This window comes from Acanthisitta chloris, unplaced genomic scaffold (genome assembly GCF_000695815.1).
Source record: "Acanthisitta chloris isolate BGI_N310 unplaced genomic scaffold, ASM69581v1 scaffold3839, whole genome shotgun sequence".
Classification (NCBI taxonomy): Eukaryota; Metazoa; Chordata; class Aves; order Passeriformes; family Acanthisittidae; genus Acanthisitta; species Acanthisitta chloris.
In genome coordinates, this window is record NW_008692979.1 from 21,526 (window position 1) to 44,813 (window position 23,288).

At 45.6% G+C, this 23,288-nt stretch overlaps 1 protein-coding gene across 1 annotated transcript in view; it reads left to right on the plus strand.

The window, feature by feature from the left end:
• Window positions 1–22,754, plus strand: part of KLHL3 (kelch-like family member 3) — a 37,007-nt gene extending 14,253 nt beyond the window's left edge. The window contains exons 4-14 of the mRNA XM_009082881.1: window positions 2,432–2,594; window positions 5,067–5,176; window positions 9,834–9,950; window positions 10,862–11,011; window positions 13,529–13,646; window positions 14,365–14,562; window positions 15,386–15,487; window positions 18,056–18,184; window positions 21,366–21,506; window positions 21,715–21,858; window positions 22,107–22,754. Coding sequence (XP_009081129.1) covers window positions 2,432–2,594; window positions 5,067–5,176; window positions 9,834–9,950; window positions 10,862–11,011; window positions 13,529–13,646; window positions 14,365–14,562; window positions 15,386–15,487; window positions 18,056–18,184; window positions 21,366–21,506; window positions 21,715–21,858; window positions 22,107–22,135 — 1,401 coding nt within the window. The 3' untranslated portion in view covers window positions 22,136–22,754. The remainder of the gene's footprint in view (window positions 1–2,431; window positions 2,595–5,066; window positions 5,177–9,833; window positions 9,951–10,861; window positions 11,012–13,528; window positions 13,647–14,364; window positions 14,563–15,385; window positions 15,488–18,055; window positions 18,185–21,365; window positions 21,507–21,714; window positions 21,859–22,106) is intronic.
• The last annotated feature ends 534 nt before the right edge of the window (window positions 22,755–23,288 follow it).

Below are 23,288 nucleotides of genomic sequence, written 5' to 3' on the forward strand. Positions count from 1 at the left end.
AGTAGCTGGAAGGCTGTGTCACAGTAGGGAATTAACCCCAGTCTCTGCAGCCCAGCGTTAATGAATGAACCCTGGAGCAGCACAGAGCACTTTTGACTGAAAGATGTTTCTAGTTTAGAGACATCAAAGTCTATGCAAGTAATTGCACAGGCAATGTTGTGTAAAACTTGAGATTGGTACGGAGTCTGTAGGGCACAGCTGGTGGACTAGACGGTTATGGTTATGTGTGTATATATATATACACACACCCCATAGATAAGTTTCTGGACATAAATTACTTAGTAAAGCAGTGAGTCTCAGTAGTAATAGCAGATAAATTTGACATAGTTTCAAAAAATGAGTGGGTTTGGATGTGGAGGCCGATCTGGTAGAGAAGACAGCTCTCTGTAAATCGTTCACGGCTGTTGGAGTTCAAATATTAAGAGCCAAATCCAGATCCAAGTGAGTAACTTGCCTGGCTATTAATGAGGTTGCAGTTTGGTCCTGCTGCATGTTTAGGCAGGGCATTTCCTCTTGTTATTTCTAAAGGAAACAGACTTTGTGCTAGCGGAAATCCTTTGCTTGCTTTTTGCCTTCCCTGGTAAGAACAAGATGAGTGTTGAGATGTTCAGCTGGGAAATAAGAAAGAGAAAATCCACTCATCTCTTGTTAGACTATTTATATCCTACTTCTGGAAAGTTTTATATGATAACACCCCTTTTCCAAAGGCTGCAGTGGTGTCAGGCTCCTTCTGCACTGCCCTCTCAAACCAGCACAAGGCTGTAATAGTAGTACTGCTATGTCCAGGAGCTGTTCCATGTGGTGTTACTGGTGGCAGTGAGTACCTTCTGGTTTAGAGGCAATATCCCAAACACTGGGGGTAAGCAGCCCACATGGACTGGCAGACATGCATACAGGATGGATGGGGTGGCACGAAGGAAACTCTGTCTTTGCGGCCACAGGTAGTTTGCAGGGAGTCTGACTTCTCTTCCCAAAGCCCTTATGCAGCACAGGTGCTTACCTTTCTACTGGTAGAAGGAGATGGTTCAGCTAGATAGAAAGTGGTTCTCAGCTAGGTTTCAAAAACCTAGAGCTTTGCTATCTTGATTTGATCAAACCCCCAAACTTATCTCCTCCTGGCATCAAGAAGCTTGGGCTAAAATGGGCTCCAGGGTTAATTGATTTCTCTTTTTATTGTTGCCTGTTGGGGTGGCTGTTTGGCAGCAGTCAGACACAGTACAGCTGGGCTGAAGCAGGACCACATCAGTGGCTTAGCCCTGGGGCAGGTTGTGAGTGTCCTACCCTGATGTGAAATGGGACTCTGATGGCAGGGACAGAGAGGGGACATTTTATCCCTTCCCTGTCATGAAGGTTCAGGGAAGTGAATGCTGTTAACCTATTTGTTTTGTTTAACAGCTGCTTGTTTTTCTTGAGTTGGAAGTAATTTTCCGGAAATGTGTGCTCAGATGGTGAGCACAGATGCCCAGTTGGAAGGACATGTGTGAAGCAGCCAGAGCTATGAAAGAGCTGGGATAAGACACGTCTGCAGTCGCTGTTCGACATAAGAAAGGAAGTGGCTGATGTCAGAGGCTGTAATGTCCTCATCAACTTTGTTTTCTACTTCCTGCCCTTCTCACTGGCCTCAAAGGTGGTTTTTCCAGCACATGTCCAATTCTTGATCCACTCGTCTCACTTTTCGGCACTTACTTTTGGAGGTACAAAGCAGTACCTCATTTTTAGATGCAGTTATGAACTACAACTGTCCACAGCATTTTGTGCAAGTGAAAATGAGGGCTGTTGATTGGAGTAGTGGGAGGTGTCCCTGCTCATGGCAGGGGGGTTGGGACTAGATGACCTCTAAGGTCCATTCCAACCCCTTAACATACTGTGATGACTGGGTGGCCTCATCTTTCCCCAAGAGCCTTGCTGTCACCAAAACCTGCTTGAGCTTCTGGGAACATCCCTCTCTTACATGGCCATTCAGGCACCTTGTTCACAGTCCAGTGTGGTTTTGTTGGAAGTAGGAAAGATCAAGGTTTTGTGGAGTGCTGGCTGTGATGGGCTTTGAACCTGATGACAATGCTTATAAATAATATAAAACTCTTTGGGAGGGGAGTGGAGGGGGAATTAAATCTATATGCAGGACCTACCTGCAGCAAAGCCAGAAATTCAGATGCATCTGTGGTTGCTTGTGCCTTGTCCTCCCTTTACCTAATGGGGAAAAGATGTGAGCAGCTGTGCTCCACTTTCAGTGCAGCATGGGATACCATTTCCATCTCTCAGAGCATGAACAGGGATCTTCTGCATATGGATAGAGCTGAGACTTTAACCTTCCTTCTCATACCCCACAGGGATGTGTCCCTGCCTGAAGAGGAACTGCATCCAATTTGTGCAAGCTGTGAATCAAACATTCTTTGTTGCTCGCTGTAATTCCCCTTTCTTATCTTCGCAGGTTTTGTTGCCAGCTGCTAGTTTATTGCAATTGATGGATGTCAGAAAAAACTGCTGTGACTTTCTTCAGTCCCAGCTGCATCCCACGAATTGCCTTGGCATCCGAGCTTTTGCTGATGTGCACGCCTGTACTGAGCTGCTGCAGCAGGCAAATGCCTATGCAGGTGAGGGAAGGGTGTCCATTTGTGGAGTTAAAACCTCTTTCCAGGTACAGCACCTCACAGTTTGAGCAAGGTCTGCATACCCTGGTTGGTCTCTTCATGCTTCTGGTATTAGAACAGGGAAGGGAATACTTTACTTGGGTTCTAGACTTGTAACTTTCTGTGATGCTGAAAATTGTTGGTTGCAGGGAAGCACCTAAGGAGGTAAAAAAAGCTAACCCTCTTCATCTCAGCCTACAAAATAGTTCCCAGGGATGATCCTAGCAAGCTCTTTGGGTGCCTGTTCAACAGCTTAGTGTTGGCATGCTGGTGTCCTCCCTGTGGACCCCATGAGAGCAGTAGGCAATGCTGGGAATTTCCATTGTAGGAGTAAACAGCACTGGGCAAAATTAAATCGTGAGAGTGAGAACACTCAGCTAAAACTGCCCTGCAGTCTGAGGCTCTGATCTGTGTACCAATGGCCACTTATCTCAAGGGTGGATAGGCTCATTTCTTTGGGAGTGGATGTGTTTGATTGTAAGTAGGTGCAGGCAATGGCTCTCAGCATTTCTCCTCTACATTGTAAATGTAAAGCTGTTCCAGGCAGCCTCAAGCTCTGAACCCCCCCAGCACTTTCCAGTCTTCTCCAGCAGAATTGCCCTTGACCTCTGATTGGGAGAAGCTGGTAGTTTTCTCTACTCAGTTTGTTTTTCTGCTTTTCTGATAATTTGTATAGGGGCAAATACACCTGCTGTCTCCCAGAGCACCTGCTCTGTCCTGCAACGTTTTCCTTGTTAACGGTTTTGTCCTTAATTGGACCATAAGTAGGCTCAGTGGAATAGAAATGTGCCCACCGAGTCCTCCCCTATTCTCCTGCAAATAAAAGTAAAATCTTTTCAGCTGCTCTGGCTGTATTATCCCCTGGAGGAAAAGGTACTCTGGAAGGAATGGTTAATTGTATAAAGGCTTGCTTGTTATATCTCATTATCCTTGCTTCCAGGCCCTGTTTAATCTTTAACCCAACAAGCAGTGCATTCACTGTATATTTATTTGGTTGTTTGGCAATTAGAAAGTCTGCTTTGTTGTTTTATTGGCCTTCATAAGTCCAGTTAGTATAGCAGCCCATGTAATGTTAATGGAACTCCATTTATAAAAATGCCATTAAAATTCTTTTCACTATGTTGTTTATGTAACAGCCTTAAACCAAGGCAGAAGTCCCCAAGCTCGAGTCTATTCGTGCATGAGCTCAGTTACTTGAGAAATGCTTAGTTCTGGCCAATGGATAACTATAGTAGGTGGAGCAGCCTTCTTGATGCAGGCACCAGTTACTTTATTAAAATCAGTAAATAGTAAATAGTCTTACTTTCTTCCAACTCATGACAAGAGACCCAATATCTTTCTACTGCCAGATGCAAGTCCAGAATGAATATGAGATTTTGCCTAGAAATCAAAGTGCATCCACCTTATTATGTGGGGAGTGTTTCCTGCTTCTCAGCTACTTAAGGCCTGAAGAGTTCATTAGATCTTACATATATTTCCATCATAACAGAATATTAAACTTTATCCACATACTGCTATTTTTAGTCAGAGCCTTTGGCTTAGCTGTGGGTCCCCATTAGAGCAAGTAGGGTCCATGGCTGGGGAGGTCCAAGTTCAGAGTCTAACTCTGTAGCACTGTCTGTGGTGAGGAATTGTTCAGGTGTGATCTGCAAAGAGCTCCTCTCTGGAAGTTATGCCAGCTCATGTCCCTGTGGTGCTGCTTTTTGTCAGGCAAAGCACTTTGCAGATGTGAAAACTTCAGGCAGATCTTGCTGTGTAGGGAGATCTTTGGATACATAAGACTGAGCTTCTCAAAGCTACGGGATTAGAGCTTGAAAAAAAGCTGCTTCAGGTAAAGTGTCTGAGATTCATGTTTTCTGTATTTCAGCCAAAGATAAATGGGACTGAGCAAATGGCAGGTGAGATTAAATTGGCAGCATATGTAAGGAATGCTTGCAAAATAAAAATTGTCTGCAACTGGCTAACAACAGATGTGACCAAGAAATTATCTTTTAGAAAGTAATTCTTTCCTGTGCCTTTTGTCTAGATGTAAAGCTTGACAGATTTGGTGATCCTCAGTCATAGTTCTTCCAGTTTGTGATTATAAGCAGTGATGTGCATTTTGTTTTCAAGTGGCTTCCAGAGTTACAGCATGGAGGGATCTGGAGGCAAAAAAGGGAGAAAAAGAAATCTGAAAAGTTGCAGGCTGCAAAAGGTTCTTAGTGGCTTTTCAGAATGTTTAGTGTCATTTATGAAAGTGTGTCGTGGGGCTTGAAATAACATCAGTGGTTTTTATCCTGCTCTGAGACTTTCTGTTTCTGTTCCACTATGCAGCCACAGCAGTTTGTCTCGGGTGCTCAGAGCTGTAAAGAGTAGCTGAATGCTGTAGTCCTTCCATTGACTGAAAACATGGATTTCATTATAATTTTCTGTTCCCCCTTTTCATTTGTTGAACAGAGCAGCACTTCCCTGAGGTGATGCTAGGAGAAGAATTTCTTAGCCTTAGTCTGGACCAGGTTTGCAGTTTAATATCAAGTGACAAGCTCACAGTCTCCTCTGAAGAAAAGGTACAGTAAATTGTATAGCAAGAGTGAATGTAAGAATGCTGGAATGTTTCTGGATCTTACATCAGGAACTGTGCTCATGATATGCTTTTTAGGGGCCATTCTCCAACAGAGATCATGTGGAAAGGAAAACTGAAATAATGTGAATCATAAAAACACATAAAAATGACCTTCACTTGTTCCTTGCAGGAAGTCATGATTCTCAGATCCATATCACTTCCAAAAGCCCTAGGGGTCAGAACCAAATACCTTCCCTCTCTGGAAAACTAGGAAACTCCCATCTGCTGTTGTGTAAAGCACTTATTGCCTGCTGTAAAACCTCAAGAAAAGGCAAATTTCATTAGGTCAGGGAGGAGTATTGGCTCCTGTTGCATGTTGGATAGAACAATGAAAGGAGCCCTACAACCTAAAGGAAGGAAGGAAACATTTTTCTAGCATCATCAGCATTTTTAATGGAAGAGGGGGGAAAAGGCACTGGTTAATAATGTTTTGTGCTTGAAATGTTCAGCACATCTTGTGTAGTCTGGAGTTCTGGGGACTCCAGGTGACCAGTGGGTAAGGTACTTGGTGAACACCAGATACAGCCCCTTTCTTTGGGGTGAGCCTCTTGTATGATCTGCAGTGGGTTTCTGGGGACCTTGATCCCTTCAGCTCATCTCTGAATTGTCACTATGGGGACATAAAATCTCAGGATCATCAGGGTTGGAAAAGACCTTTAGAATCACTGAGTCCAACCACTAACCCAGCCCTGCCAGGTCCACCACTAAACCATGTCCCTGAATGTAAATGGTTGCTTGGGAAAGGTTACAGGAGAGCTTGAGGAATATGTGGCTTGTAATTTCAGGACCCATGTTGGATGTCTATGTCTAGGTGGGATGAGGCTGGACCTGGGTGTGTTGGTGCTGCACATCCAGGTGTGTGCTCTCCTCCTGCTCAGCCCCTCTGGGCTGCAGACACACACGTGCTTGGGCCCATAGGGACTGTAAAGCTTGCCAGAAAACATGCACCACACGAGGTATGGACTCAGGGATGCTTCATTCAGACCCTGAGCCAGCAAACTCAGAGGCTTTGGGTGTGCTGTGAGGTGCCACACAGGCAGGGCCAGAAAGGGAAAAAACAAATGGCACAAACTCACAGCAGAATCGCTTTGCGTGAGCCAAGCAGTCTGCAAAGGGAAGTGCAAGTTTAGTAACCAATTTTTTCCAGTCCTGTGCAGCATTGTTAAAAAGCTTTTATTGGCCTTGTGCCCAGAGGAATCAAAGTGCTCCCTCCCTCGTCTGAGCTTTATACAATCAAACCCAGTATTTCTTTAGCTGATTGTAAAAGTTGAGAACTCAGGGCAGTGGAAGGAAATGTAAGCATAAGCTGCATGTTCAAAACAACAGATTTGAATAACAGGAGAGAGGCAGAAAATGGGAATAGACCATAAACATGAAATGTGCTGGAGTCCAAAGAAGTGTTTGAATTTGAGGACAGACTCATAGGCTGCTGTTTCATGTTAACTTCATGACAGACAAGCCTTTTTCCCCACCTTAGTTCTTTCTATCTGCTAATGTTTGTATAAAAAATATATATATATAAAAGTATAGGTGTCTGTGCCATCTGTACATACACACGTATCTATGTGTGTGCCTGTGCACAGGTGATGGTCAGATAACAGGATGTTTTAAGCAACAAGATGTTTTAAGTAGGCAAATACTTCAGGCAGCTGAGAGCTGAATTGTCACAGCCAGATTTCAGAAGAGGTTTTCTCATTTCTGTTCTTACTGTGTCTCACACATGTACTGCAGCCTGTGAGCATTGCCATCCCTGGGAAGGGTTAGAGCTGAGTCCTTCCAGGGCTAGAGGGGGAGTATTGCCCTTGGAATGGTTCAGGGCATGTATGTTGTGCCCCGGGAGCTCTGCCACCCCCCAGCTAATACAAATTAGCCTCATAAAACATATTTTCATCTCCACAAATTTTGTCTCACTTATACCCCTAGGCCAGCAGGACTACAAAAATTGTCTGCTAGCACAGAAATCTATTTTAATTGTAAAATGGTGACACTGTTTTCCTGTTACTTCAAGATTCTCCTCCTTTCTCTCCTCTCCCCCTTGTTGTGTCAGCCTCTGCAGTTGCACAAGCCCTTTCAGCATAGGATAAAGGTTATTTTGGTCCCTGCCTGCTCTTTTTGCTATAGTTGAGTACTTGAAAGACAGTTTTATTAATGTTTTTTGCACCTGACCTAATTGTCTCTTTAATTATAACATTGTTGTCAAGCTAAAAAAAACCCCTATAAAAATCATGTTTATTTGACTCCTGGAAGTCTCTAACAACTGCATTTTTGCCTGAGGAGACTGGGAAAACATCTGTGCTTGCTCTTTCCTTAGGTAGTGTGCAGAGAGGGGATATTTCAGGCTTTTATCCTTCTACTCCGCAGAGTGGGAAATTTACTTCTCCCAAGCTCTGGACTGCTCCCACAGCCAGGCAGGTGCCAGCCAATACCTCAGCCCATGCCTTGGCTCCAAATCAAGCTGTGTGGGTAACTGCTGTGGTCCATCCCACCCTGGCAGCAGGTTTTGCATGGCTGGAGAGTCCTGGGGGAGCAGCAGCAGCTGCTCAGGGTCTGCAGTGGGCACAGTGTGTGGAGGGAGGGCACAGCAGTAGTGGAAACATATGTGGCCTTTAAATAGAGATACTGCTGTCTTGGATTAAGATTTTCCCCCTTCTCATAAAATTTTGGAATCAGAGCCAGTGGAAGGTGCCAGAATCTTAATTTTTTTTTAAAAAATACTGTTATTTTTAGAGTAGGCACAGCAGGGAAGCATCAGTGTTTGCCTAACTCAGGAGTGGTCTCCAGCACTGAGGAAGCAGTTTATTCCTAGTGCACATTTGCCTTACCTTCTTTTAGACTTGTTCACTGTCATCTTGGCCTGTAGCTGGGTATGTCCCAGCCCTGTGACCTGTTCTGTAGCTCAGCCTTTGTGCAGAAGAGGTTAATGAAAAGCCTGTTTGTCGGCTAAACATTTGCTTTATCCTCCTTCCACACTCATTTGCAATTAAAAAAAAAATCTCACCACAACCCAGTTTCTACTTTAAAGGCCTCACAGGCCAAAGTGAAATTGTTTGTTTGCTTATTTATTTTAATTTGAAAATACTTAAGGGCTCTGCAGTAGTTTTTCTCCTCAGCATTTGCTGGGGTTTGATTACACGGCTCCCTGTTGTGTTGCTTAAATCCTCATTGCAGTGTCCTGAATTCCAAACAGTTCAGCAGAAGCTTTGTTGGCACAGGAAATGAGGCTGGTGCTTTGCTGCTTTTTTAAAAGTATATAGTTTAGCCTAAGAGGAAGAAACCCCTTTCTACTCTGCCTCTCTTTCATGGGAAGATGCATCTGCCCATCTGCCAGAACATCCTGCAAATACATTTGCCAGCAACAGTTGGGGACTGAGAGATGGTGCCCTCTCTTATCAAATTAGTGACCTTGGACCAAACAAAATGGTTTCTTGGGGAGTGATGAGAAGGATGGAAAGAAAGAAAAAAATTCTGTACAAATTGGCCTGTTCATTTGGTGACCCCAGAGGGAAGCTGAAAGCAAAGGCACTGGCAAAAAGGACCAGCGATGCCCTTCCACAAGGCAGGGAGGGTCTGTGGGACAGGGCTGTGCTCAGCCTGCCACAAGTAACTCATGTCTACAGGCAACATTCCCCAAGCACTCTGCGAGTTACAGATCAGAATTTCATTCTGCCTCTCTGGGAAAACTCCACTGCAGTGATCCAGATCCTGCTGTGCAGCATCGGAGCCTGCACCAGCCCCTCTCCCTGCCTTGCTGGCTGTTTCACAAAGCCTTTCCCACTCCTGGTGACATTTTTAGGCCTTTCTTCTGTGAGTGAGGCTCACAGTTATATAAGCACATGCATATTCATGCAGGAATCCACATAGGACACTTCTGGCTGTGCATCGTGCAGGGCTCTGCCCATGGGGCTGTTTGTGAGCACTTTGTCACGGAGTCCAAGTCTGGATGCTTATCTGAACCAGTTGGATCCGGGAGGAAAACTGGATTTTGGTTCAGACCAGAAGCCCAGTTTGCCCTTGTTTTCCAGCTGGAGTACCTGAGTATTTTTAGCAGTGAAATGCATACGGTGCAGAGGCTCCATGGCTGCAGGCAGAGCTTGTCCTGGTCGTGTGGGGAACTTGTCCACAAGACTTCTTGGTTTCTGGGGACTGGTGGAACTGGGGCAGTGATTAAATATGAGTGTAGTGACTTACTGTGTGGCCAGGCTCCTTGGAGAGAGAGAGAGGGATTTCCATTATCAGGAGTAATTGTTGTGGCTGATTTCATGAATAATGTCCAGTGCAAATGTCAGCAGGCTCATTAAATTTCCTGGCTGCCTTCCAGTCCTAATGTCCAAGAGGTATATGATTGTCCTGGGCACACACTTAGCTTTAGGAGTGATACAGCACATCTAGATGTGAAGCTGCTTGTTAATATGCATGGTTAGCTCAGCTCTTTGCTATGGTGCTGCTCGTGCTCTGTGTGTAGTCATGACTTTTCTTCTGTCTGATAAAGATCTTGCACCTCCTTCCTTCGATACTGTAAAATCACAATGCTTCTGATTTGGGGTAGGTGACTGTGCAAGCCACTTCTCTCTTCCCCATTTAATTGTGCTTTATCTGTGTAGGTCTTTGAAGCAGTTATCTCTTGGATAAATTATGAGAAGGAATCTCGCTTAGAGCACATGGCTAAACTGATGGAGCATGTTCGCCTGCCCCTTTTGCCCAGAGATTACCTGGTACAGGTTAGTCTGCAAATAAGTCATTAATGCTTGCAGTAAAGTTGCTGGGAGCTCCTTAATTGATGGCTTGGCTGTTTATGTCTGAGATGGGTAATTTGGTAAGTTGCTGAGTATGTAAACAGAGAAATAAAAGGAAAAACTGGGTGGACTCTGAAATCAATGTGCATGTGCAGAAACCTTCTTGTGAATGGGATCTGTGCTCTGCCAGACCATGCCTAGAGCAGAGCTCCTGCCCCTCTGAGGGAAGCATTGAGAGGTTATTATCTTGTGATTTTTCACCCTCATGCAGAGTTAAATTTACTGTGGTGAAAACATACCACGTGTGATAATTTTGGCTTAAGATGTCCTGCACATGGATGTGTGTCTGTGTGACTGGTGGGTGAGAGGCTCTGACTTGGTGATTGTTCTTCAGAAGTTAATTCCTGGGATCTGAGCCTTGATAGTGCACTGTGAATCCCCAAAGAAGGGCTTGGCATATGGGCTCTTAGACTACTATGCTTTTACTGGTGTTCACAAGGTGAACCAATCATGGTTTTTTTTGTTCCTCTCAGCTGTATCTTCTGATGGAATTAAAAATACTGCCTTTCCTTAAAAATTCTGACTCAGATAAAAGAAATCTCTTATTTTGCACCCAGATTCCTGGTGAATTTTCCTCTGCTGAGTTAAATGTCTGGCAGAGGGTGATAAAATACCACTGTGAGTGATCTTGGAAAAAAGTGAGAAGCTTAGATGTTACTGCATGTGTTTCTTTGGGAAGAGCTGAAAGTCTGTGTTTGTCTTCTGCAATTTTTAAAAAATGTTGGTCCTTTGCAAGAGAATTTCTGTGTTTCTTGTTCTCTCCACAAAGCTCCTTGTGACCTGTGCCACCAAGTACTTCAGTTTAAATGGTCTTTCATGTGTGTTTGTGTTCTCAGACAGTCGAAGAAGAAGCTTTAATCAAGAATAACAACACCTGTAAAGACTTTCTTATCGAGGCCATGAAATATCATTTGCTTCCTCTGGATCAAAGGCAGTTGATAAAGAATCCTAGAACAAAGCCAAGGACTCCTGTTAGCTTGCCAAAGGTAAGCTGAGCTTGTTGCTTCATGTCACCTCACACCACACGATTGGTGGCATTTTCCATCTTTGACAGGAGCTTGAGAACCTGCCATGTTACTTCTTATTAACTCCGTGATCCTGCTTTGAAGTGTTTTACTCCCTCTTCTGGCATTGCCTGTGCCCAGCAAGGATACATAATTAAGTTGGATAAACTTAGATGAATTGTTAGGGGAAGCAGGATCTCTGCTCTTGAAACATTTTGTCAGCCACAAGTGGTTTTGTGACTCCCTGACCCGTGGAGTGACTGCAGGCAGTGCTGGGAGGGCTGGCTGAAGTTGCAGTGTCCTGGAGTCCTGCTGAGGACAGTCACAGTAGGTGTGTTTTTGTTTCCTATATCCATAATCAGAAGGCAGGAAAGCAGGAAACAACAGCACCCAGCCCCATGGGCAGGAAATCTGAAGCAAATTTCAATAGACTTAAAGCAGCAACTGAATAAATAATCCTTGTTACTCCCTGAGTTTATCCTGCAGGCATGTGATGCTCTGGCCACCACTTTATTACTGAAGTAAAAAACAACCACAGAAACTATCTTCCCTGTGCCCTAGAGATAAACACAGTTTGGCATAATGTCTCTCATCAGACTGTCACTGAAGTTGTTCACAAGCGTTTGGGAGATTCTAAGATATCAAAAGCACAGTGTGTTATTTTTCTAAGCACAGATGACAGGGAGATTGGTTTGTGGGATGGTGTATGAGAGCTGTGCTGTTGATGGTGTTTAGGTATTGGACTGTCCAGTGAGAAATTGAGGTATTGGACTGTCCAGTGAGAAATTGAGGTTCTGCAGTAAGTGTCAGCATGTTGTATCCTTTCTGTCTGCTGTCACTGAGATGAAGTTGGTAGAACATAACTTTGGGGGTGTCATGAAGGGCTGATGTGACTCTAGATCAAGGACTAAAGCAGTTAAGGATAAAAGGGACAGCAAACCAGTGAGTTCAGAGGTTCTCAGCATTCTCTATAGTGGGACCTAACCCAAACCTTCTGCAAGTCTCTCCTCCCTTCTTTTGAATTATGAAGAAAGGGAAGAAGGTGATGATCTTTCAGCAATCCTGTTACTGAGAAACTTTCATCTAGCCTGTTGGTCCCTCTGATGAGGGATTACTGTCTGCTGTGAAATCTCTTAATTCTGTAATCGTGTGAAGCTCTGCAGCTTGCCATGGGAGACTGTTACACAACTAGTAGTCAGGCTGTTAATTTAGATTCAATTTGCTTTCTAAGATCATGTTTATAGATCAAACAGGCCATTGTTTTCATACTCTTCCAATTCTTTACATTGCTGTCTGGCTCTCTGCTTTTAAAGCAGTTGTGCTTGGAGTTGAGCTCATTACCAGAGTGACCTCGAGTGATGATCTTATCCCCTCAGCTACTCCCAGCTGCCTTGCAGAGGCTAAAGCCAGTTTGCCATCTACTCTTTGTCTATATTTGAAGCCCCATTATCTTGTTTCTAGCTCCTTGGCCTTGTAAAAATCAGATTGTCTTGGGTAGTGTTTGCTCATGCTGATTTGCTGTGATAAGGGAAGCAAATCCCGTGGTGGGTTGAAGAAATGTGTGCTGAACAAAGTGCAGATTGAACTGTTTGTAGGTGCAGGTGGTTTGGGGGCTGCCTGTGCAGGAATTGGTTTGCAGTGCCCAGCTGGGCCTCAGCAGCAATAGGCACCCTGGAGTGCTGAGCTGCAGGCTCCTGGGACCTGAGCCATGGGGTGTTTGTCTTCTGGCAGCAGACAGGCAGATTTAGGAAGGACCACACTGAATGTTGTCCAGGTTTTCTTGTCCTCTCATTTTTCCACGAGATTGCTGGAAGTGGAGTCTGGATGAACCTCTAGCCTGACTGTGCAGAGTGGTTCTTGCACTCCCCTGAGTGCCCTTGATCTCCTTCACATAGCTCTTCCCTATCTGTAAGGAATTTAGGGGTTAATGCCTGGATTTGCATCAATACATGTGGCAGCCAAAAGCCTTAATGAAGCTGACAAATCACTTCCTTCACAGCCCAGCACCCAGGTCCTAACAGTCCTGGTGATTTCCCTGAGTGTTGCCTTCCCCACAGGTGGCAATGCAGCTGTCAGGTCTTATTTGCTAAGTGGCATTGATTATTTTTAGCACCACCATAGAGATAATGACTAAACAGCAGGCTGGCTGTGGAAATTATGCTGGAATCTTCTTCACTTAAAAATACTTTTGCAATGAGGCTCGTGTATGCCATGATGCCAAAAGGTTTTGTATTTCAAGGGGAAATAGGGCAAGTTGCCCACCTCAGACACGGTGAGGAAGGGTAAGTGGGGCAGCCATATTTAGCATGAATTAAATTGCAGATAAATTTTCCCCCCTTGAAATAGAATTGACTGAAATAAGTGGCACCACAGAAGCAGTTGGCCTGCAGCATGTTTTTTGGCAGCTGCTCTTGACCAGGTTGTGGTGGTGGTTTCTCTACTGAGAGCAGCTGCCCAGAGTCATGTCTGAGGTTTCCTAGCTCTTCTCTTCCCCTGCAGGTGATGATCGTGGTGGGTGGTCAAGCCCCCAAAGCCATTCGCAGTGTGGAGTGCTATGATTTCGAGGAGGAGCGGTGGGATCAGGTTGCTGAGTTACCCTCACGGAGATGCAGAGCAGGTAATGGGAACTTTGTTTCCTTAATGCAGCTCCTTAGCACTGGATGGATGTCCTCAGTCATCCCTACAGTCTTCCTCTGTGTCCCTGGCCTCAAGCAGCTCTTTCTTTTGGCCATTCCTTTCTCTTCTTTTCCTACAGACATCTTTCCCTTCTTGTTCAGGTGAATGCCCTGCACTCTAGATGGGTTCCTCCTGCCTTCCTGCTGTGCATAGCCACTCTCTGCTCTTCAACTCTCCTCTGTTCTGGCTGCTCCTCCATCAGTGTTTCTCCTCCAGCTGTCTTGGCAGCCCACAGGAATCCAGTTTTCCTTGCTGGTTTCCTAGTGCAAATCAAAGGAGCTGAGTCAGTCCCTTTTGATGCCGAGGAGTGAGTGATGGAGAGCAGATCTGTAAGTTGGGAACATTCCTTTAAGAACATCTGACAGACTTAAGAATTTGGATCACCATTTGGTGTTCCCTCTGGCTCCCAAAATTACTCACTCAGGTGTGAAATCCATCTGCGCCTTATGCTGCCTTGTTTTTATGTTCATTTCACCTCCCATATGACATGTATGTTTTAGCATACTTGGCTTCAATGCTCTTAACCTGCAGAAATGCCAAGAAGACTTGCCTGCGTTCTGCTCTTCCCGCCTGTCTTTCACACCCGTGCAGACATCTGATCCTACTCGCTTCCCAAACTGTTTGTAAAACCTGTAAAACCTCTCTCCTCTTTTTGTCAGGTGTGGTATTTATGGCTGGCAATGTTTATGCTGTCGGGGGCTTTAATGGCTCTCTGAGGGTCCGGACAGTGGATGTGTATGATGGGGTGAAGGACCAGTGGACATCCATCGCCAGCATGCAGGAGAGACGGAGCACGTTGGGCGCAGCAGTGCTCAACGATCTCCTCTACGCCGTGGGCGGCTTCGATGGCAGCACTGGTAGGTGACTGAGCAAAAACCAGGCACTGCCTGACCTGAAAAAAAGCTTTTCAGAGACCCTGCACAGATTGCAGAGCTTTAATGAGGTTCCCGTGCCCTTCCCCTATGATTTTTTTACGGAAAGAGCCAGCAATGGGGTTTACTGCATGTCTTAACTAACCACATGCATGTTCTGACCCATCAGTAATTGCAGAGACTCCTAGTTGTTTTCTTTAGTGATAAAGTTCTTTCAGTCTCATTCTCTGTATGAATATGCTTTTTCTGGACTGAAAAGGGTTTTTTTTCCCCTTGTTTCAGTTAAATTTTTCATAGCAACATGAATAAAGTAGTAGGAAGGCATCTTGCAGGGTGTGTGTGACTGGGATTTATTTTGGCATAACTGATGTTTAGATTCACACCTCTGCCTCTGCTTAAAGCTTTGCCACTTGGTTAAGCCCTGTGCTAACTATTTCAACTGATGATGAGTACAGTACAACAGGGTCTGGGGGAATTTTTAAGCCTTTGCATGGGCATTTTGCAATGCTTTGTGGGGCTTTGGGGCTTGGAATATGGACCCTGCTCCACCTCAGTGTCCCCAGCACATTGGAGAGGCAGCAGTTCCAGGGCAGGGGTGATGGGGTAACAATTTTTCCAGCTGCTGAAGAAGTGGCATTGGCATACTGGTCCCAGCCTGAAGGGCAAGGGATTAGGAAATGGGATTGCAGGAGCGTGGTGGGAATTACGGGCTTGGGAGGAGGTGGAAGGCAGATGAAAGTGCAACACCAATCTTTTTTTCTTCTCTTTTTTTTTAATTAGAAAACCTGTGTATCCCCTTTTTAACTAGGTCTGGCATCAGTTGAGGCCTATAGCTATAAAACCAATGAGTGGTTTTTTGTGGCTCCCATGAACACAAGAAGAAGCAGTGTTGGAGTTGGAGTTGTGGAGGGTAAGAAAATCAGCAGCCATTTCCATCAAGTAAATGTTACTGTGTCAAACAGAAGCCTGAATGGTTAAGTGCTGTAGGAGGGAACTGCAGAAACTGTTCCCTAGACGAGTTGGGAAAGATTGATTATATATGATGTAATTGCTGAAGCTTTTTCCATTCTCCTCCTTATCTTAGTGAAAAATCATGAATAGCTTTCCATGAGCCTCAGACCTGTATCAGACCAGCCCATGCCTCCTGTGAATACCATTAGGTGTGTGCAGGTTTCTTTGAAGCCTTATTCTTCCTGGGCTGTGAGAGAAATCTAAACTGCTGTGCAGTAGATGCTGTTGCTATAGGCAGATGCTGCGTGGATGGAATACCCATCATGGAAAATCTGCTCAGTGAGAGAAACAGGAACATAGTTTGTCCCACAGCCCCAAGCTGGTGGTTTGGCAGGAATACTAAAACCTGTGTTTATTGACAGGAGGCACAGCACGCTCTGCTCTGGTTCCTAAATGAGCAGGGACTGACGATAGCAAAGGCTGGTGCTGCAGCAGCTTGGAGTGAGGTGGGAGGAGAGGTTGCAGGGGGGGATGGTGGCAGCTGCTGGCACCTCTGTGTCAGCACCAAGCTTGAGTGAGCTGGAGCTGAGCAGCTTGGTTTGGATCCAGGAGAATGTGCAGTTTAGGTAGGGACCTTTTCTTCCTGCAGCAAAATAATTCTGAAGCAAGTGAAAGGTTTTATTTGACCTTATCTTAAGTGGAGCAGTTTCCAATTAGTGCAGTGTGGAGCAGCTGCTGGCACGAGTCTTGTTATAAACCATGGTTTAAAGTGGTTTGGTTTGACCTGTTAGTGTGGGAAATATGTGGAATGTGTTTACTTACATGAAATGTGTTTATGTGAGAAGAGGGAGGGAGATAAACTCAGATTAAATAGCGGTGGTTGTGCTAAATTTGCATACTTAAGAAGCATCTCCTTCAAAATTGGCCCATGTTTGGGAAGTACTGGGCTGCTGGCAGTCATTGGAGGTTGCTAAAGTGGCTTGAATGCAGAACAAATATTAAGTATGGACCTGAGAGATGCATTTCTGTGGATGAATTTTCTACTGGAGACCTATGAAATCCTTTTCCTTTGCTTTGTTTGAAAGCACAAATAAGTGTTGCACATAATGAAGTCCATGATAAAATAAATGAGGGCAAGTGATGGGGACAAGAGCTGATCACACTGGTGCAGAGAACAAGCAGCAGCCTGCAGTTAGTCTGGGTTCATGTGAATGTGATGAAGATTGATCCAATGTCTGTGGGTACTGAAAGTACCTAATAATTGATGCCAGTCAGGCAGCTTTATCTTGTCTTGCTTGGTCTGGCACTCCTGCCTGATTCATTGACTAACACCACGTGGGTCAGACCAACAGCACAAATAAGAGTTTGAAATGTTTATAGAGACAGGAAGATGCAGAAGAAGGCCATGAGTGGACCTGAGGGAGCAAGAAAAGAGCTGGCTTCTTCTTGGAGCCTTGCAAACATCCAGGAGACAGGAGGATGCAAAAGCCTAAGACCGAAGGTGCTAACTGCTGGTGGGAGTCTTGTGCATGCAAAGAACTGCACAGCTCATTTGTGTTCAGAATCTGCTGTTATGGATTGAAAATGGATCTTATTCCTGGGTTTTGAACAAAAATATAGGTTAGACTTTTTCTACATGTTTGGTGAACTTTATTAATGGTTTGTTGTAGTGTCTAAGAGGCCTGGTCTTGAACCAGAATGCCTTTATGCTAGCTGCTTTAATAAGAAGAATCCCTCTCTGCCGAGAGAGTTTACTGCCTAAATGCAAAACAAGCTGACAGATGATACAGGGAGGCAAGGAGAGAGTATCAGTCAGGCCTGGAAACAAAGGATGTGGTGGAGTATCAGCCTTGGTTTTGATGTATGATGCAGTCCCATGGTATCTGCTTGTGCTTCTCTGGTCTCAGTAGGTGTATGTTATTCAGCTCTCATTGAGTTGGGGTTGGGAGGGACAGATCCACTGTGCTGTGAGGACCTCCTGGGCTATCCCATGTTGTGATCATTTAGCCCAGGTGAACAGGTTGGCCTCAGCTGTGCTAGCAGCATTGTTGGGTTTTCACTTGGCCCAGGGTCTTCAAAATCAGGTCTAGTTTTCCTTGCAGGTATTGTGTTATTATAAGAGGCTATTGTGTGTTTATTGCTCTTGTGATACTGTAATTAATGTGCAGTGTCAGCCTTTGACAACACACCTTGCCTTGTGGCACCTGAATGGGAGGAAATGCTCAATCACCAGAACATGCTTTGATGCTCCCTCTTCTCCTGGGCCAACAAGTAATTCAGAAAACCCTCAGGGCCGTTGGCTTCTAATTAAGCTGTTGTATTCTATCCTTGTCTTATTTGACAGTTTTAACAGCTTTACAAACAGGCACAAGCTTGTGAGTCTACTCCAGATCCCTTTGCTAGGATTTTCCCCAGACATTCTAGCAGGATTAAGCATCCCTCAGGCATGCTCTGTTCTCACCTGGGGCTGCCAGGTGTGTGATGGTAAATCCTTCATAGCCACAATGCCAACGTGTGTCTGTTGCAGGTAAACTCTACGCCGTGGGGGGATACGATGGAGCATCTCGTCAGTGCCTTAGTACCGTGGAGCAGTACAACCCAGCCACCAACGAGTGGACCTACGTCGCAGACATGAGCACTCGGCGCAGCGGTGCAGGTACTGACTCCCTCATAGAATCATAGAATCAACCAGGCTGGAAGAGACCTCCAAGATCATTGAGTTCAACCCTACCATGGTTACTAGACCATGGCACTAAGTGCCACATCCAGTCTCAGCTTGAAAACCTCCAGGGATAGTGAATCCACCACCTCCCTGGGCAGCACATTCCAATGTCTGATCACTCTCTCTGTAAAAAAACTCTTCCTAATGTCCAACCTAAACCTCCCCTGGCAGAGCTTGAGTCTGTGCCCTCTTGTCCTACTGCGCCCAGATGAGCACTGGGTTCTTCTCTGCTTGTGCAGGGGAAGGAAAACTATGGTTTGGCACTGCTGGGCTGGCAAGTGCAACCTGTTGTTTGCCCTCCTTCCTATGAGGGGGAAAAAACATAATTGCTTGGAAGCTCTTAGCAGCAATCCTGACTTTGATAAAATCTGCCAAATTGAGATTCATTTCTGGATTAATGAAATAATGTCGAGTGTCTCTAAGCAGCCCTGCTAACAGATGTATCTCACTTGTAAGCAAAGAGTTCTCTCTCCAGATTGCCAGCTGCAGACTCAGCTGGGCACTGGGCAGCCAAACTGCACCCTCCCCTCTCCTGTCATTGTGGGCTTGTCAGATGGATTTTCATTTTGGATCTTCCTGCAAGCATCCAGTGGGTGCTTTGCAGTGCAAAGCACATCTGCACACTGGGTGATGTGCAGATGGCAGGGTAATAAAATCCATCTCAGATTGCCCCTGCTAAGCTAGTTTTTAGTGCATTTTTGGGTGGCAAGAGTTGATGATCTGGAGGATTAGAGGAAAGGACATATTATAAAAGGATTATATTCTAGTCTTAATGGTTTCTAACTTACTATGCGATGTTAGGCCTGGTAGGGACTTGTTTTCTCTGTGGCTGTTGCCCTCTGAAAGGGAAAAGAGCTCTTATCCTTTGCATCTTCAGGTGAAATGGAATGTGTTGGTGCTATTAGTCAGTATGTACCATGGGTCCTCCCTGATGTTAAATTGTGCAGTTAGCCAGAGGCAGCCAAGCCTGGAGGCTGATGTGACCCTGCAGGTTAAGCTGTGGTGGGAGTTCCCTTCTGAGCTGCACAGTTGAGAGGCTTCTCTCTACACCCTGTGTTTCTTTCCTCACTCCATTGCCTTTCCTGTAACTCCAGGTGAGGCAAATACAGCCACGCACCGTTGGTTTGAATTCTGTGAAGCAGTTTGTAGTATCTGCTTGATGCTTAAACCTAGCCCAGTACAACCCTGCAGGACAGCAAAATGAGTATCTCATTGTTGACAGCATGTTGAAACAGCAGAACAGTCTGTGCCTGTAGTGAGATGGATTTTAGTGAATTTTCTGTGTTTGAAACATTCGCTGCTTTGCAAGTATTATCTCCATGTAGCAAGTCCATTGTTTGGAAAGCTCATACTTACCTGCCAAATTGCTTTGTAGTTTTTTGTTCCCCTCCTGGAAGTTGAGCTTCTCAAGCTCTGGCTGTCACCCAGATCCAGCAGGCACGAGGAAGGGACTGCCCAGTGCCTCTCATCACCAGCAGTGCTGCAGCACGATCTGCTGTACAGCTCCAGAAATGACACTGTGCTCAGTGCTGCCAGCACTGCTGTCCCCATGCTGACATCTAGTGGGGGTGAGGACAGGTGTCCCCAAGTCCCTGGAGTGACCCCAGTCCAGGCTATGGGCATGTGCAGATAGATGCTGCCCAAGTTTCATAGAATCATAGAATCATTTAGGCTAGAAAAGACCTTTAAGATCATCAAGTCCAGCCATTAACCCAGCACTGCTGTGTTCACCACTAAACCATGTCCCCAAGTGCCACATTTGCACAGTTTTTGAACACTTCCAGGCTTTGCAGACCAACTGGGGGATTCTCTTTCCCCTCCTGGCAGGGATGTCCTGTCTGTGTGTGCTCTGTCTCACTGTATAGGGAGGCAGTTTTATATGGAAAAGCTTAAGAGTGTTTCCAAGTCTTTTACTTGCTTAAATTAGTTTGCTAGTTACAGTATTTCTGAAAAGTATAGAATTTTTGTGAACAGCCTTGTGTTGCTGTCCCACAGGTGGAGCATGGCAGCTGTTGTGGTCTGTGCCATGCTGTGCTGACTGTGGCAAGCCTCAGAGCATTGTATTTTTGGCATGTAATACACCACCAGATGTTCATGTGGCACAGGAGCTACAGAGCCTGAGTGGTGCCTGCTCTCTGGCTCACCAGAGCTGATCCTGTCCTCTGTTTCCCTGTGCTGCACAGAACAGGGAAGATCCTTGCACAGGGACCAAACTGAAAACCTGTTGGTGTTAGGCTGGCAGTGCCCCTTTCCTCCTGGCACACAGGTTCTGTGCCTTTCCCTCCATCATCAGGGCCCAGGGACTGTCCTGCTGGTTAATGCCTGTGGTTGAAATGATGCAATTCAGATCTGTGTTTCTGTTTGACTAACATCCCACCTTGTTAATTTTGATAGAGGCCTTTGAACCTATTAACGAAGATATGTTGCTGGAAGTATTAACTCTCATGGATTGGTGAACATTTTAATTAATTTACTTCATATTAGGCAGAAGTACCCTTCAGATCCCTGTCCTTCTGAGAGATTCAGACAGGGACCTGCAAAAGTGGCTGGGCAGGTGGCATTAGGGGCACCTTGCCTGTTCCAAGTGGTGCCAGGCTTGGGGGTGGGAGTGAGGGGAGAGGAACCCATTGGCAGCCTCAAGAACTGGAGAAGAGGGAGAGCATCTGAGGAATGAGGTAATGTGGCCCAAAGGCATGAGGGAAAACAAAAATAAAACTCCTGGAATTGGGAATCAGGCTAAAAGCGAAGGGCCCTATCATGCAGATGGAAGCAATGTGGGGTGGGAGGCAATGGTCAGGGAGGCACAGAGCAAGTCAGTCCAAAGTGATGGAATAAAGGCAGAGGAATGTTGTGGGACTAGACTGTTGATCTTGGACTTCCTGACAGCTACAGCCCTGAAAGAGGGGAACATCTGCCAGGCATTACTGCTCAGGCTGCTGTAGTGCCAGGTGGTGGTTGGGGGGAGAGGTGACCCTGTGCGTGGTGATCTTGTGGCACGTGTGGCCCATGAGTTGGAGGTGCCTTGGAGAGGCCAAGACAACATCCAGTAAAAGAACCAGGGGCATGCAGCCCTTCCCCTGTGGCTGTGGCTGATGCTCAGCTGTGTGTTTGGCAGGTGTTGGTGTTCTCAGTGGGCTGCTGTACGCTACTGGGGGTCACGACGGGCCCTTGGTGAGGAAGAGTGTGGAGGTCTATGACCCAGGGACAAACACCTGGAAGCAAGTGGCAGACATGAATATGTGTCGAAGAAATGCAGGTAAGCACAACAAGCTTTTCTGCAGTGTTGGGTTCAGTTGTCTGTAATGTTTTTAATATGTTGAATGTGCTAGTGGTGATCGTTACTGTGAGAAAGGGCTAAAAATGGAACGTGAGGTACCTGCTTGGGAATGAATCAGAATGTGGCAGGTGATGTGTCACTGGAGAATGAGTTAGCCTGTGCCTCACCATCTGTGCTCTGCTTTGAGGTGTGTGTGCGGTGAACGGTCTCCTCTACGTGGTGGGAGGTGATGATGGTTCCTGCAATTTGGCCTCAGTGGAATACTACAACCCCATCACAGACAAGTGGACGTTATTGCCAACCAGCATGAGCACAGGGAGAAGTTATGCAGGTAAACAGTCAGTGGGAGAGCTGGCAACAGCTGGGGTCATTCATAAACTTGAGGGTAGTGCCTCCTGAAGCTTTCATTTTACCTTTTTGTATGTTTTATGTTGATTTCAGTAGATGAAACTTTCACAGAAATAGGAGACACCTCTCTCTGCTAGGTGGTTGCTGGTCTTTGACTTTGCAGGATGATCTTAGCCACATGGCAACCCAGGAGCTGCTCCTGTGATAACTGTCTGTCTGTTCTTACAACAGGTGTGGCTGTGATTCACAAACCCTTGTGACACATGATCAAGCCAATGTGAGGAGCAGAAGTGAAGCAGATCCAGCTAGGTGGTGTTGGGAAGATGACTGACCTCTGACTTGACCCATCTCATTGCTGTTAATGTCTTAGCATGACAAGTGATACGTTACAAGCATCATCTGCTCTGTGGTGGATTGCATAGCCAAGTGAAAAATCCCTCTGGGGACATGTTCTGTGCTAGACACGAGGTGTTGCTTGTTATCTGTGGTGCAATCAGCTGTTCTTCTCAATGGCACGTGTCCTGAGATAAACACTGTGCTTGGACTGCAGGCGCAGAATTTTCTGTGTGAAACAGAACTGCTACGTTTGGGCATGTGAGTAAAAAGGAACACTTCTGGATTTCTTCACTACTGATGCTCCGTGCACATTGTCGGTTGAACTACTTACTCACTGTGCCTGGAGGGTGAACTTTACTACTGGCAGTGGAAACTTCTGATTTCCAGCTGAGAAAAACAGTCAGCAGAAATGGACTGGAACAGGGTGCTCTGGCTCAAGTGTGACGCTGTCTCAGTCATACGTTTGTATATGCCCCTGGACTGCTGTATGTCTCCCTGAAATGCTTGTCTTATGGTGGAAATAAATACCATGTGATTTTTCTACTTGCCATGAATGCTGTGTGCTGTACGTGGTGGGACCTGCTGGGCAGTGCCTTCCCTGGGGCTGAAGCGTCAGCACCTGAACCACACAGAACTTCCCAGCCCCACAAAACACATGCTGCTCCCATGGGGTTTATTGCTCCTGTGAAACAAATGTTGCTTGAATAGAAAATAACCCCAACCCACGCATTTCAGCTGTGCTGAAAGCCCCAGTTCTAGCTCTGTCCAGCATCTCAATGCCATTTCATAATAGAGCATTTAGATGTTAAAAAAATACCTTATGGTGCCATTAATGTAGAGACATTCCATACAGTGAGAACCCTCTGTCACCCAAGCAGGGATTAATGAGCCAAGTAAAATACCTGCAGTGTTTTAAAGCTTCCATAGCATGGAGATTAACTAATCACTGTCACTGTAATTGCTATTTTAATCCTGCCCTTACTGAAAGCATTCCTCTATTAGTATGAAGAACTCATAAGATGATTCAAAACAGACAAATCTAGATCCAGCTGTAAAGGAGCTTCTTGCTTACATCCC